The 15,770-nt window shown below is 43.0% G+C and overlaps 1 protein-coding gene across 1 annotated transcript in view; it reads left to right on the forward strand.

Annotated features, from left to right (window-relative positions):
* Nucleotides 1–15,770, forward strand: part of LOC104082033 (probable E3 ubiquitin-protein ligase HERC3) — a 47,514-nt gene that overhangs the window by 12,538 nt on the left and 19,206 nt on the right. Inside the window, exons 2-11 of the mRNA XM_009584985.1 lie at nucleotides 3,959–4,118; nucleotides 5,545–5,621; nucleotides 6,198–6,419; nucleotides 8,838–8,929; nucleotides 9,941–10,071; nucleotides 10,691–10,851; nucleotides 11,375–11,451; nucleotides 12,226–12,350; nucleotides 12,887–12,946; nucleotides 15,298–15,409. Coding sequence (XP_009583280.1) covers nucleotides 3,959–4,118; nucleotides 5,545–5,621; nucleotides 6,198–6,419; nucleotides 8,838–8,929; nucleotides 9,941–10,071; nucleotides 10,691–10,851; nucleotides 11,375–11,451; nucleotides 12,226–12,350; nucleotides 12,887–12,946; nucleotides 15,298–15,409 — 1,217 coding nt within the window. The remainder of the gene's footprint in view (nucleotides 1–3,958; nucleotides 4,119–5,544; nucleotides 5,622–6,197; nucleotides 6,420–8,837; nucleotides 8,930–9,940; nucleotides 10,072–10,690; nucleotides 10,852–11,374; nucleotides 11,452–12,225; nucleotides 12,351–12,886; nucleotides 12,947–15,297; nucleotides 15,410–15,770) is intronic.

Consider the following 15,770-nt stretch of genomic DNA (forward strand, 5'->3'; position numbering starts at 1 on the left):
ACTTACTAAGAGTAGGAAAGCTAATTAATCATTCATTGCCTGTGCATTCTAATCAGTGCAGTATAACTGAATGTTTTGTGCTTCCAGCAGTTGCAGGCACTGAAGATCTTACATAGCTTTCCAACACTGTGGGGACAAAGTATAAGCCCTGTTTTATAAATAGTGAAGCTATGGACTGAAGGTGGGCTTTTCAGGGGTTTTCATTCTTCGCCCAGCTTTACTGCCATTTCCAAACCTTCAAGCTACATGTGCTGAATGTCAGAAAGCTGAGTTACAGAAACATATAGCACCTGTCCTCAACTTTTGCTGGAGTGTCCCTGCAAACCACAGACAGGCAAGAAAACACGAGAGCAGTCCTGGGCCTATCACTATTCAGAGAAGGGCTGTCCTGAAGGTGTTTTGCTTGGATCTCATTCTTCGGTCCAATGTGTATTTTATGAAAAGATCTAACAAGGTTAAGACCAAAAGAAGTCAAACATTGATATGTCTGTTCATGTTGAGATCCATGAGTTCAAGTGGACAGAAGAGAGAAATGAAAATTGAAACTCCACCAGATACGAAGAACTGATAAATGACTTCTGAGCATTGGTGCTGTTTTGAGACAGAGAATGGCTTCAGAAAGAAAAGATTGGGTCAGTGTGTACTTCTTGGAACTTGGGGTTTTTTTTTGTTTTTTGAAGGTTTTATGACATGTTGAAACACTGTATTGCATAACTCCTTCAGCCCTTCCGTGTTGCTTTCAGGGTTTTGTTCTGCTTAGCTTTGTATGTAATTGTGCCTATTAAGCGCCATTTGACTGGTTTCATTCATCAGTTACTGAAGACACAATACAAGGAATAAACTTCACCCTTTGCACCCTTCATCTCAGTGCAGTGATGCATCTTTTCTAAGGAATGAATAATGGTGATGTGATGCTCTGGAAATTAAAATAAATGTATACCAACCACTAAAACACCTCATATCTTGATGTGAGGAAGGGACAGGAGGTCAACAAAGAAGTAATTGTCAGATGTTTTTGATAATACTACCCGTGTTAGCAGGGAGATGGTACATTCAGTGGCTTGGCAAGCGTGACAATGAACTGGGACCCTTGTTGGACTGCCTGGGCAGTCTGTGCCCCCAGGGGAAGGCTGGCTTTTTTCCATCTCTGGAAAGAGAGGTGTGTGAGTATGTAAAACTTAGACTGTTTGGCATTTACATTTCTCCATGACTTTGCAGGCAAGCGGCAATTGACAGGGTCTTAGGAATGTACTGTGGTGAGATGGGCCATATGCATACATTTCTAAAGGCAAAGATCTCAGCTCCAAGACAGGCATGTTTTTTCTGTCTGTGGTCATCCGGCGAGTCCAGGTGAGGCTGTACTCTGCTTCTTGGGTGAGCAGTGCAGTCACTGAAGGCTTTCAGTGACACAGGGCAGCCTTTCAAAACAAGTCGGTATTTATTAGTCCCCTGGGATGGCACATAGAGCAAGGTCAGGTTTGTGTTGCCAAATTAAACTTAAGATGGAGTCTGTGGGGACTGAAGCAACACTCTGGATTTCTAAACCCGTTGGACGTCCTCTCTGTGTCCCAGTGTGTGAAGCCCTTGCTATGAAGTCCTTGCCACAGCCTCCTGATACCTCAGGGCACTTTTTCTCCAGTTGCAGTACTGCCGTGGTCAGAGTCCTGCCTCTTCCAGCTCCTGATGCTGATCTTTGGTCACTTCTGTCACCTCCCCAAGATGCTCCGATGGCTCAGGGGCAGCTTACAGTAGTCTTCCACAGCGAATGAGACACGTATACTTATTGTGGCAAATACTGCTTTCCCAGGGAAGAAATTAGCTCAGTCATGCCTGCAGGAAGCAAAACACAGTCTCTGTTATGGATTCCCTAGCCTACCATATTGTCCACATTTGTTGTTTTGTCAGACTCGTGTTGTCCCCTGGTGTGTTTGGCAGAGTGCAGGGACCAGCTTTGCAAGAAGGGCAGGCTGGTGAGTTTGTGACCAGTTTTAAGAGCTCAGGCACTCTGGATAACAGTCAGTCTCAGTGCACCCTGGCCAGCAACCTTATAGCAAAGTGGTGGGTTCATGAATCAAAGGGATTTCCTGTGGAGATGAGGGTGGCTTCATCCTCTCTTTTCTGATGGTGGGATCCTCTCCAGCAGGAGCTTTAGTTTTGGACCTTCAGGTCCCAGTACAGAAACACGCTTGGCTGAACTTAGGTGGCATGTCAGGCACGTTGCAGTGGGTATTTTTTTGTCTTGCTGGCTGACTGAGAGGAAGAGACCATAGCCGCATGTGCTGTTGAGACACCTTGTCTGTTGTTTGTGATTGACCTTGGCCAGCCCGTGCAGCTGCTGGTTATTTAGAGCTCATGGATAAAAATAAGCTCCCTCAATTATATATGCAAATGAATATAAAACAGGCCGCCAAGCAGTGCTACAGTTGGACGCTTATGGGTCCAGGCATGGAAACTGCAAGTGTAAATTGAGTTACCGCCCTCAAAACCTGTCTGTGTCTTTGCACAGGGTTGGCAGTGGGACTGGGTGAAATTAGTCCTGCTGGAAAGAGCTGCAGGGCAAAGGGCATTATTAGATGGCAGGGCTAAAGGATGGCCGGACGGCAGGCAGGCCCAGTCCTCAAGCCCTCCTAGATGTTTGTGTGCTTATTACTTGTAAACTGCACCTCCACTGCCATTAATTATTTTGAGTGAAAGGAAGCACACGTTCAGGTAGCATTTTCCTCTGTTAGAACACATATTTGAATAATTGTCACCTTTCTCTTCCATAACATCCATTAGGGATTCTTCTCCTCATTTTCTGGCTCCCAGACTTAGAAGGCAAGCCCTCCTAGGGGTGCCTTCCTTTTAAATTCATTTAAGACATCGGATTGATCGGTATGCAGGTTTTGGTGCTAAGTATGTTCATGATTTCTGGGGGTATAATGTGATGTGGGGTATCATTTTCATAGAATGAGATGTAACTACCCTTTCCTTTCATGTCGCAGGCAGGTGGGACTTTAATAAAACTGATCACTGCTTTGTAGCTTACAGGGTGAAATCTTCTTTCATCAGCCTGAAACGTTTGTACTTATTCAGGGAAGAAAAAAGAAAACCAACTTTGCTTCTGTCTGACTTGCAGGGAGTTTTTCCATCAGATGTGTGGCATTTCCAATATTTTATTGCAAAACAAGACTTTTTCATGTCCATTTGTAAAAACTCTGCATAATGAATAAGATTTGGTTGTTGATCTTGTAAGAGTAGTTGTCAGACCTACTTCAGTTGCCTAACTTGATGTAATGATGAAAAGTCGATTGTAGGTGATCTTCCAGAGGACTGATTTTTTTTTTTCCTCTTTTATTCCTCCGTAAGGCCTTCTTTCTTTGCTTCCTTTTCATGGGACTTTTTTATGAGTGTCTGACAATGGTAGTAATAGGTTGATAGGCTCAAACCTGTTCCAAGCTTAGCACAGGGGATGTTGTAAGACATACACTTTCACGCATCAAGCAATAAAGCAAGGGGCGGATGGGTTGATTTAGCTTTGTGGATGACTCATCTTCATTGGACATGAGAGCTGTGGAAGGTCAAATATGTTTTACAGGGTCTACCAGCTTCTGGGTCCTGGCTGATCCCCACATTAAAATGAGTGAGAAAACCTCAAATCTGGGAAGTCTTGTGGTTCCTAAATAACCTGATGGGTTTCCCTGTATCTGTGAGGCTGTCTGTGTGTGGACCGTCATTGTGTTTGGGGGCATGTACCTGCCTTTCTGCTGTGATTTGCAGACCAGGCTTTCAGAAGAGCTCAGCAGCTACCTGTGTTCGGTAAAACCTGGTGCTTTCCTCTCGTAGGAAGCGTTTTAAAATTAAACCGGGATCAGTGCACCCATCTGAATGGCTTTGCATACAGACTTGCCTAGACGCGATGTCTGCATGTCACTGTGAGATGAATCCTGTGACCGGAGAGGTCTCCTCTTTTCCTCAGAGCAAATCGGAGCCCTGGCCGGGCAGCACATCGTGCACGTGGCCTGCGGAGAGTCTCACAGCGTGGCGCTCAGCGACCGGGGCCAGCTCTTCTCCTGGGGTGCCGGCAGCGATGGACAGTTGGGCCTCACCACTGTAGAAGATGCAGTGACGGTACCGAGGTAAATTTTTAACAGGGTCAGGTTTCCTTAAGGCAGCTTCTTGGAGGGGATGCGTCAAGGTTTGCTCGCCTTCCAGCCTGGAGTCAGTGGGAGCACTTTCTCTCGGAGGGGTGGTAATTGGGCACTTCTCACATAGGGATGTAAGGGTGATGACTCCTCCTTTTCCATACTGTACTGGTGCTCCCTGAGCCCCCCTGGGGATTCAGACAAGAGGTTTGGGCAGGACAGGCTTGGGGCACGGAAAAGAAAATCAGAGCGTGCTCAGCATCCTCAATGAAAAATGCCACCGTGTTTTGTACAGAGCAAGGAGGTGCACGAGGGAGGACCCAAAAATAGAAATGCTGCCTGTGATACCCATCTCTATTTCAGTCTCTAGGAAGTCCTCTGAGATAGGAGATGCATTTCAAGAACGGGGAAAAAAATATATGGCTGCATGAACTGGCACCTCAGCTCAGAAATTCTTTTGCAGTGTTGCCTGTTAGCAGCAAAGCTACTACGCCAGCCTACGGCAATTCTGAATAATGAATGTTGCTCAGAAACTTTAGGGTAGTGCTCAATTTTCTTCATTTACTTACTTATTTAATGTATCTTACCTGTGTCAGAGCACTAATAGGGTTAAGTGCAAGGACATGTAGATGGTGGCAGTGGCCAGTGGCAGACACCAAGACTCCTCCATCCAAAGAAGTTCACAGATGATAGATCTCAGCTTACCACCATAATAAAGATAACTGGTCTCTTTGTACTTAATGGTGTTGTATTGTGCTACTTTAGTAACAGATGTAGTTTGTCTCTTATTGGGCCTGCCACTGCAGATCCAGTGCAGAGCAGAAGTTTGGGACATCTGTCTAGCGTGGCTGTCATTGTTGAAACAGTGCCTAAAGGAAAAGAGTTTCAGTCACAAAACATTAATGTTTGAGCTGAAGGGCTCTGTGGGAAGACAGTCCTTAACTTGCAGGTGGCTCTGATATAAGAGAGAGAGACAGGCTCACATGTCAATGTGATAGTGCCATTTTAAAAATAACATTTTTGTGAAATAACTTGAACCTTCGACGTGCTGTTCTCTGTATAAAGCATTGAAGAGGTTTTGGTGCTGTAACTCATAGGCCCCTGCCAGCATGAAAAATCTTGATGCCTGAAATAGCGAGAAAGACACCCAGAACCAGCTATTTTCACCATTTCCAGATGGCTGGATTCAGCATTACGGCAGTAAACGTAGTTAGAGTTAGTAGTCAAGTGTCTACAGGTCTCCACAGATTTGCATCTGTTATGTATGGATCTGCATCACCTTCAAGACTCAGTTCCTCAGTCTCGAAGCCATAGGTTATTTGTATGTCTACAACAAATATCTGAATGGAAATCATAATTTCAACCTAAGGTGATACTGTATTTGTGGACACTTATTCTGAAATAGTGTTGTCTTTTTCAGGTTGATAAAGAAATTGAACCAACAGACAATACTGCAGGTTTCCTGTGGAAATTGGCATTGCATGGCTTTGGCAGCAGGTACTGTAACATTATTTATTTATTTATGTTATTTTGCACAGTGTCCAAGATTGTGTATTTCTGTATAATAAACCAAGGACATCCCTGTCCCAACTGCTTTCAGGCCAAATGGGAGGCTATAAAATGGATCAAGTACCATGAATATTGAAGGAGAGCTTTGCCAATACTGTCAAGAAAGAAAACGTTACACAGGCTGCCCAGTGTCTCACTGGTGAATGATGGCAGGAACACTTAAAAGCTTTCCATCTTGGTGTAGAAAAATGTGTGTAATTAATTTCTTTGTGTTGAAATTCTCCTTGCCTATTACTCTTGTGTATCCGACATGTGAACCATTCTTTGTTACGCTGTTTAAGTTACAGCAGTCTGATATTGTATTTTGCACTTAGTTGCATGTCTGTTTATTTACCCGGTAGCTTCAGACTGCTTTTATTTTGGCAAAGAATGTCTTGCTTGATTTTTCCATCATGAGGCTTGGGTGGGAACGAAGCCTCCAGCACCGGTTCTTGTTCATTTTGACAAACTTGCTTTTCTATTGACCAGCTTTTACTTGCCGTTCTCTTTCTTTCCTTGTTTCAGATGGCCAGTTCTTCACATGGGGGCAGAACAGCTATGGTCAGCTGGGCTTGGGTAAAGAATGTCCCTCCCAAGCCAGTCCACAACGTGTCAAGTCTCTTGACGGGATCCCTTTGGCTCAGGTTGCTGCAGGCGGAGCCCACAGTTTTGCCCTCTCTCTCTCAGGAGCTGTGTTTGGCTGGGGGAAGAACAGCTCAGGACAGCTGGGACTAAGTGATGAACGAGGTATTAAAATTATGCTTCTAGGTGAAAGAAGGATGGACCTTTTTTGGCCTAGTGTCTCTGCATTGACAGTATATTTTTACTGAGCGGATATGTAACCCTCAGCAACTCCTCTTGGGAGAAGAGGGCAGAGGAACAGTCTCTGCTGGACTCTACAGGCTTTTCATACTTAGCAGGAACAGAAACACTTTTTTCCCCTTGTGGATGTTAGTGAAAGTGAGGAAGGTCAAAAAGAAAGATCTTTCAAATGTGTCAACATGCAGGCATCAGAGGAAGTGCTCATATTCTTTCTTCCTCTTCTCAAAAATGCTTTGTCCATGTTTTGTTTGAAGTTGATGTGGAGCAAAGGTTCTTCCGGCGGAACAGCAGACTGAACCCATCCCCTTGTTTGCCAACATGTTTTTGGCTGGTGAGCAACTGTATGCTACAAAATGGTGGCAACACAGAGTATCTCAGTATTGTAAAATGTTGTCTAGTTCATTGGTTGCACAATTTTCCGGACACACAGGGACAGTGGTAGTTTTTTTCAGGTGGCCATGTTCAGTGAAGCCTAGCCATCAACAGACTTGAAGATAGGTTTATAATGAGGCTGAAGAGTGGATATGACATTACCACTAGTCCGAAAAGCCCAGGTCTCCCCTGCTTGTTGTTAACACATTCTTAACTTTTTTGCAAAAGCGAGTGAGTGGAAGATTTTCTTTGGAGCTTTAAATCAACCTCTTCATAGTTTTCTGCATAGTTGCTGTGTAGCTTTAAATATCTAGGCAAGTTACTGAGTGTGGATGTGATACCTACCATGCATGGATAATTTATTTTGCATGGGTGAGTACATGAGGTGTATATACTGGTTAATGTTAGGTTGCATAATGTAGTGGCATATAAATACTGTATGTTGCAAGAGAAAGGTGTTACCTCACATTTTATGTACCTATAATGGAATGATGCATTTTGACAACCCACCCTACCAACTGAAACATGTATTTAAAGCGATTACTCAAAAACAGCCTATAGTTTAGCAAAGGATGCTCAAATGCTGTATGCATAATTTTGTCTTGCTTCACACTTTTAGGAATATGAAACACAACTGTAAGACTTGTTGTATATCTTGTGTTCTCTCAAAAATGCTCCAGGTCTATTTTCTTGTACTATATGTAAGCTAGAGCTGATCTTGTTTAACAGCAGCCATGTTCTTTCCATGTAGGCTGGCAGATAAGTGCTTCTAATTTCAACAAAGTTGCAGTTTATGTATGAGAGGTTTGCTTTGACATGGGGCTAAATCTTAGATGAACATATAAGGGGCATCTGCTTGTGGGGCTGTGTTGGCCAGGGATCATGCTCTGCTTACCCTCAATAAATTTCACTGTAGTAAATACTGTATATTTATGGTAAGTGAATCATGGTAAGACAGTGTGAATTATCCTTAGTGAACATGAACAGCAAAGTCTACAAACATGAGTAGTCTGCAGCACTGTTATTTAAACAATTATGCCGTAGAGATAAGAAGTGTCATTCCTGTCAAAATAAAGATCAGAGTGCTAAAAACGAGAACAAAGTAAACGAAAAATCTACTCTCATTTATAAATCCATGAAAATGTGACCATTTTCCTTTCACTACCCAGAAAAAAGCACCTGTCAAATCCTTGGGTGAGAGTCTTAAAAAATGGACAGCTTCTATAGGTAGGACCCTGATTTTTTGTTGGTATGAAGTAAGCAGCTGTTCCCCATAATATCGAACTGTTTTAGGGTGCCTACTGCTCCTTGGAATGCTTAGCTTTTACTTTATTTTTACATCAGTAAAACATGTAACCTTGCTTAGTCTATTCATCCTCGGGAGACCCACTTTTAATGATTAGAATGTCAGAGTGAAGGAGAAAAGCATCATTTAACGGTTGGCAGAGATTAGCCTTTGCAAGTAGGCGGATCTTCTTCTTAAAGGATGACAACAGAAGGAAGGCTAGGCATTTAAATACACCTTGGGATTCAGCTTGTCATGTGTGTTGCACTGGTGTCTCCCACGTGTCAGGATGGTTCTGTATGGAAAAGGTCTAAGCAAGGTTTTGGAAACAAATGTTTGCAGTCGTCAGTGGGGAGTGTGGAATGGAGCATGAGGCTGAAGGTGGGTGTAGCTAGGCTGCACTCATCATACCTTCCAAACTGCAAGTGCATGTTGAGTTTATACAAGATTCTCAATATTTGCATTCTTGCTCTGGACAATTTTCTTTGAGCCAGGACAAATCTTTTAAGAATTGGAGGAGAAAAGCAGCAGTGAAGTACTCAAGGACGTGGGTTTTGTCCCACAGTTATTAAAGCTTCCATTGCACATGTAGACCACATCTGAAAATCAAACTGCCAGTGGTTTTCTCAGACATTTAGGTTTGTGTTTATGAAACAGCTCCTTTATTTTTTTTGTCTTCAATGCAGACCGAGAATCCCCTTGTCATGTGAAGCTGCTGCGGTCTCAGAAGGTTGTTTACATCAGCTGTGGAGAGGAACACACAGCAGTCCTGACAAAGGTAAAGATGCTAACCTGGGAACCCTGGCTGCTATCTCACCTGCCTGATGGTTTCACATTAGTTTCCTGGGTAATGGTAGAAAAGAACAGATTGATGTACTGTATTCCATCTGACTCCAGTAAAAGAAACTAAATGGAAAGTGTAGTCGTATTACAATTTATTCTGAGATTCATTGCCAACATGATCCATTGCTGTTTTTGAAGATGAAGATGGTTAGTAATCCCTGACAATGAATAGTAAAACTTGGGTGAATCATTCAAAGAAATTAGCTTTGAGCGAAAAAATTAACAAACATACATCCAAAGGGGTGAAAATAGCATCTTGTTGGAAGATAAAAAGAGAGTGATATTGTGCATCAGAATAAAATGCAAGTCAAAATGAATGAGTGTTTAAATGAAATGGTAGCAGTCCCTCACAGATTTACAAGAGGTTTTCAGTTCCAAACCTGCTGTTTCCAAGTGGTATATAGCTTAGTGGACAGAGGACAGGGCTAGGATTTGTTAGATCACTGCTCAGTTCTTGCCTTGCCTCTGCCACTTCCTAGGTGTTGCTTCCTTTTTTGGTGCCTCAGTGTTCCCCACTGTAAAATGAATTAAAACAGCTGACATTGGGATTCCTGTGGGGAAAAACACTGTAGAAGATCAGTTATGTAGAAGCTCTTGTTCAAGGAAAAATGTCACAGTCCTTTTGATCAACAGCTGACAGAGATGGGTGTAAAGTACTGTGGAAATGGGTGCTGCTCAGCCATGTTTAAACCTGCTGGGATTTCAGACTCATCTGGTGATGGTGGGGGGAAGGTGGACTAGCGTAGACATACCTAAGGATAATTCTGTCAATCTCTGATGGGTGGCAAGGTAGCTATTTGAAAGAACCCAAGTTTCTTTTCTGAATCCTTTGGAAATCCCCAGCAATCTCTCCCGAAGCTTGGGCTCGTACTGAAACTGGAGTCAGAGAAATACTGCTGGGTTATGGGTCCCTAAATGGAGAATATGCTGTTTGATTTGCTAACAGAGTGGAGGGGTGTTCACGTTCGGTGCAGGTTCCTGCGGACAACTGGGACATGACTCCATGAATGATGAAGTGAACCCCCGAAGAGTTCTTGAGTTAATGGGCAGTGAAGTATCCCAGATTGCTTGTGGCAGGTGAGTCCTGTGTGCAGTCAGAGGTTTTCTTTGGTGGAGGTTAATGCTGACACTGAGTCTTGTAAGTAGGGGGAATAGTCTTGCTTCTGCATCCTACGTGTCAAAACTAAGTTAATTTAAATTTTACTTCCCATGAGAATGTTAAGGCCCTCCAAAAGAGGTTGCTTTTTAATTGGGGTTGTTCCCTGTGCTGTAATGTGGTAAAAGATACTTTTCCATCTTAATAATTCAGCAAGACTTTAGATTAGCAGCCCCTTTGGTCACAAGTTTCCAGCCTCTTTCATGAAAAGAGAGTTAGTAACACTGGTGCTGTGTTGTTGGCTTTTGATACGTACAGGCTTAGTGAATGACTAAGCTAATTCCATCTGTGAGCCTGATACCAGCCATATGCTGGCACACACTGCTCTTTGTCACTTCCACCTAAAGAGCTCCATCCCATAAACTGGTGCCATCAGGTGGCAAAAAGTAAGCATTGGTGCTAGTGTAAAGGTGCTGCTTTGCACCAGCTTCTGGCCTAGGGGAACCGAGAATAAGTTTTAGGCTGTGTTTGGGGCTTTTTTTTTTTTCTTTCTTTTAATTGTTAAGCAAGGCCCAAACTTTGTACCTGTCTCTGTTGCAGACATCACACGTTAGCCTTTGTGCCTTCTTCAGGAATGATCTATGCATTTGGCTGTGGAACAAGAGGCCAGCTGGGAACAGGGCACACTTGCAATGTTAAGTGTCCTTCTCCTGTCAAGGGTCACTGGGCAGCTCACAATGGGCAACTCTCAGGGAAACCTGGTATGTACCTGCACAATTTGGAGTCACAAATGGACATAAATAATTTAATTTCACCCATGGCTGTCTAAAGACATCTTGACGTTGTTCTGCCAAAGTTCTTGAAATAGCAAAAGAAGCCCATGCTCCTCTCCCAAATGCACTACAGAAATTACTGGGTGACCTCTTGCTCTGTCTGTTAATGTGTGCCCTCTCCCTTTCTGTTTTCATGGCAGAGCTCAACATTTGACGATCTTGAGCCTTCATGAAATTGTACTATACTGATTTCCAAGGGCTTTGGTTTCTCTTTAAACCCCCCATTGCAGTTTAAGAATTACAACTTTTCCCTCCTGCCAGGCCCTGTGTATCTCTCAAGAAAGTGCTACGGTACTTGAGTTCCAACTGATTTCAGCCCGGCCTTCAAGGGACCCAAGTGCTCCTTGTAGTATAAAGCCTGAGACACTGGCAATGCAAATGTGGGGGAAAAGGCACAGTAGGAACTTGCATTCATCAACCTCTTACACAACTGTGTCTCTTTCTTCAACAGATGCCTGTAAATATCACATTGTTAAACATATCTTTTCTGGAGGAGACCAAACATTTGTGCTTTGCTCCGAATATGAGGTAAAACAAATGAAGTATCTTGTCAAGTCTGCTCCCCTGTCCCAGCCTTCACAATGCATCTTTTGTTTTTGGTAATATCTCCCAAAAATGAAGTGTTGCTTTGGAGTCCATTCTGTCTTACAAACCTTACCAATGATGACAGTTGTTACAGGGATTTACAACTTTTTAGGAGTGGCTGAAAAGCTGCCTTCCTTTAGAGGCACGTCAAAGAGCCATTGGGAAGACACTGATTTCAGTTTGATCAGCAGGGCGGGGAGTCCAGGCTCCTTTGCAGGTTGGAAACGAGGGGCTGCTTTCCTCCTGAGGCACGGGGGTCTGCATGTAGGGCCATGGACCACATGCACTGGGGTTTTGTCAAGATGTACTGGATGGAGGGCTGAATGCTGAATTGTTCTTTCTGCTTCTGTCTTCTTATTTCTTTCAAGAGTGTTTGACATACACTTTTGAGGCATGGAAATAGGTCTAGAATAAATGTACTAAGCCTGTAGTTATACATGGCAGTATTTAAGAGGGCTTTGGTACATTTAAGGAAATGATATCTTGTTTTTTTCCTTTTCCTCTTTTTAAAAATGTATTTGATGAAGATCTTGTTTTTTTCCGTACCTTTCCATGCCTTTCCTTTTGGACTTCTTAGTAATGTCACAGCTTCCTAACCAAACCTGTTCAGAGACCACACTAAGGAAGCTATCAGTTATATATAGAAAACAGAGATTATGAATAAGAAGGAATTGTTTTACAAGCCTTGTCTTTGCTGAAATCTGTATCTTCTCACAGAATTCCTTGCCTGCTGATGATTTCCGGACCATAAATGAAACACGTTACACCTGTTTAATAAATGATGAAACTATAGATGTCTGGAGGCAAAAGCTTTTAGAAAAGAACAGTTCTAATTCTGTCAAGTAGGTATTGTGGCACTGGACAAGCCTTTTGTTGAAAGTTTTATTTAAATAATTTTGTTGGCTTCCGTGCCATGCTTTCACTTGAAATTTAGCAGCCTTTTCAAGTGTGGTTCTTGGTCATATCGAAGGGGAGGACAGTTGCCAGGTTAGAGCTTCTGAGCAAAACCAGAGGAGTTTGAGGTTGCTTCAGAACATTGCAAGTGGTGGGTGGGAAATGGATTTTAAAGGTGTCCTTCGTTGTGTGCTTAGAGTTCATGAAAAGCAGCAAGAACTTGTGAACAGACTGATCAAGTTCCTTCCCTTGTGTGCCTGCTATGAGAAGTGCAGAGTAGGTGGAAAGGAGGCACTGCTAACATCTCTCCTTTCAAAGAGGGACGTTACATGATCCTGAATGAACCACTTACGCTCTGTGCCTCTGAAGGGGTGATCCTGACATTGTTTCCCGTAGAAGGAAGGGAAGAGAGCTGAAGAGATTTGCTGGGACATCTATTCATAACCTCTATCTCCGTTTTCGTTTGTCTTCCTGCTGCAAACAGTAATGTTGTTCAGATACTGTCCTCAGCTGCCTGCTGGAATGGAAGCTTCTTGGAGAAGAAGTAAGTGGCAAACAGAGTCCAGAAGTGTGGCTTTCCCTTGAGGCAGACTGGAATCCATTTCCTTCACTCACTGCTGCAGTGGGATTTGATTTTTCTGATCAGACAGGAGACGGGGGCAGAGAGTGTCCACTAAAGAGGTGGGTGGTCGGAGCTGGGTAAAGAAAGCAAAAGGTCTAAGAAAGTGCATGGTGAGTGTACTGTAAGTGGTACAAATTCCTTAGAGTTGTCACAACTGTTGTTTTTCCTTATGAAATGAATATCAACATCTTTAAAAGAGAGGGATAGGAATACGACATTAAGGGAAGTGAGTGATGCCAGGTATCTGAATAGTCTCTTACCCAGCTGAGCTAGCTGGTGGGGGCTGGTGCGTGTGGACGTATACTTCAACACAGGCTGCTCTTGAAAAATACATCTGGGGCAGCATGGAAGCACTTTCCTTTCAGGTGACATCAGTTGTGGAAAGTTTTGTGCTCCTGATTACAAATGCAGGAATTTCAAATGGGTGTAACCAGCAATAGGTGGTGACAAGGTTGTAATATGCATAGCTGAGTCAAAGGCTGTGGGATGGAGAGGATTGTGTTGGCTGTATCTGTAAATGTTGGGGAGGTAACAGCATAAGATGAGGAGGAAGAGAAATCTTTTATGGTGATGTGATGAGTAAATGACCTGTAACTAGGTGAAGAAAAGCTTAGTTACTCTGAGTAATCTTTGAGTAATATTTTCCAAGAGCAACTTGAAAAAGAAAACAATTTACTCATTATTCTTGCGTTTTTCCACTTGTCCAATGGTTTCTTCTTTAGTGTTGTGACAAGGCAGCATGTTACTGCATCAGGAGAGTTGTGTCATGTCAGCTTAAAACACTTGCTGAGTTTGTTGAGTCATTGTAAATAGTCCCACGTCTCCTTTGAATATGGAAATGAGTGGAGTTTAACTTCATCACCCCAATGCAGTTTTTCTTCCACTTTAATGATGTCCTGGGCTAGCGCAGGACTTAACTTGTACAGAAAATCTTTGACCAAATGAATGATAAAATTTGAAGCCACTATACACTGGAGTGAGGCTGCGTTTAACCACGTACCTGGATATGTGAGGCCTTATGTCATGGTGCACTTGATAGAAATACCCTAGTATATCCCTCTAGTATCCCAATGCCATATAGGCCAGTTTCCAGTACAGCATTGTGGTACACAGGGTTAGATGGAAAAGCAGCTTTTCTGTGTCTGTGTGACTGGGCACGCTCCAGTACTGCTTCTGCACATCCCAGCCTGAAGCCTCTGTACTGCAGTGTGGCTCTGAGGAGCTATTTTCAGCCTGGTGCCGGTGCTGTTACGGAAATAGCCATTCTACTACAGTAGGCTATGTTTAGCTTCTCGTATCATTGTAGCCACACCTGTAAACTGACAAACGCATCCCATCTTTAATAGCTACTTTTTACTTCAGAGTTTCTAATACAGCACAGTATCAGATGAGCAGCGACAGATTTGGGAAATCCTTGAGGTCAATGGAATTGTAGCAATGACCTTTTTTACTAGCAAGTGCAAGGTTTTATGTGCAGCTTTGCTGCAGACAATGGTGCTGAGAGCCTCTGCTACAGATGATGGTTATGGTCTAGACGCTGAGCTAGGTAACTTACCTGCTGACCTTCAGTGTTGCTAGATCTCGCTGTTAGCCTATTGTCCTCTGCAGGCTTGCCTTCATTACCCTTCTTAAGTAAATTACAGCCTTTCAAGCAAGCAGAAAGGACAGCACATATTTGCAACTAAAGACCATGTGAAGACTGTTCTCAGCTGTGCTGTGTTTTGATTATGGTGGTTGTTTAGTTTTAGAAAATTTGGGAGTGGAATTGCCAAAAAGCTACTCTGAATATCTTCCCCTGTCCTTTTGAAAACCTGCATCTGATGTTCCCTTGTATAGCAGTCAATGTCGTCTTATGCATCACCCTTCCCTTTCTTACCCTTAATCTTGGGTGTGATTAAACACATTTTGCTATAAACGTAGTGTATATGAAGACAACCTGATACATATGATAGATACGTATTTTGTAGGCTTTTAAGCAGGCCAGCCTGTCTAGGCAGGCTCTTAGGTCAGTGAAGGAGTCCTGGGGAAATCAAAGACTTCGATAAAGTGTTTCTCTGCAAGAATCCCAACCCTAGCCAAAGCCCAGAGGAGTTCAGAAGGCAGAGTTGTCTATCTTCTCTTTAGCAAGAAGATTCCAACTTCTGCTTTGTTTCTAGTCTGATTAATTCGCTAGAGGTCATTTCTTCATTGCTTGCTCTCAGGCCATGCCAATACACAGGTAATGGTGTTTCTTCCTTAAACTCAAGCCTGTCTGTCTGGGATTTTTTTTAAAGAATCGATGAACATTTTAAAACCAGTCCGAAGATCCCAGGGATTGATCTGAACTCCACCAGAGTGCTGTTTGAGAAGCTGATGAACACTCAGCACTCCATTCTCCTAGACCAGGTATTGCACTTCTGGGGTTTTGGGTATTCAGAGGGGAAATAAAGGCTTTGTGACTCTGTAACATGCAAGTAACAGCAGCTTTTTTGGGGAAGGGTTGTATTGCAAATCTGCAGGCCAGATCCTTCATGGTATCAATGGATACTTCTCCACTGACCTGGGCTGATTTTCACCTTCTCAGAATGTGTCTCTAAGACTTGCTTTTAAAAAAGTTTTATCTTATGGCATTTAATACTTGAAATGGCTGCTGAAATTAGTTCTGTGTATGTTATACTTGTAAATAATGACTATGTGCTCATTTATTGCCTGTCAGGAGTTGATGAGTACTTACTTTATGGTTGTATAATTTATTCTAATTCAGAGG

This window comes from Fulmarus glacialis, unplaced genomic scaffold, assembly GCF_000690835.1.
Source record: "Fulmarus glacialis isolate BGI_N327 unplaced genomic scaffold, ASM69083v1 scaffold10879, whole genome shotgun sequence".
Classification (NCBI taxonomy): domain Eukaryota; kingdom Metazoa; phylum Chordata; class Aves; order Procellariiformes; family Procellariidae; genus Fulmarus; species Fulmarus glacialis.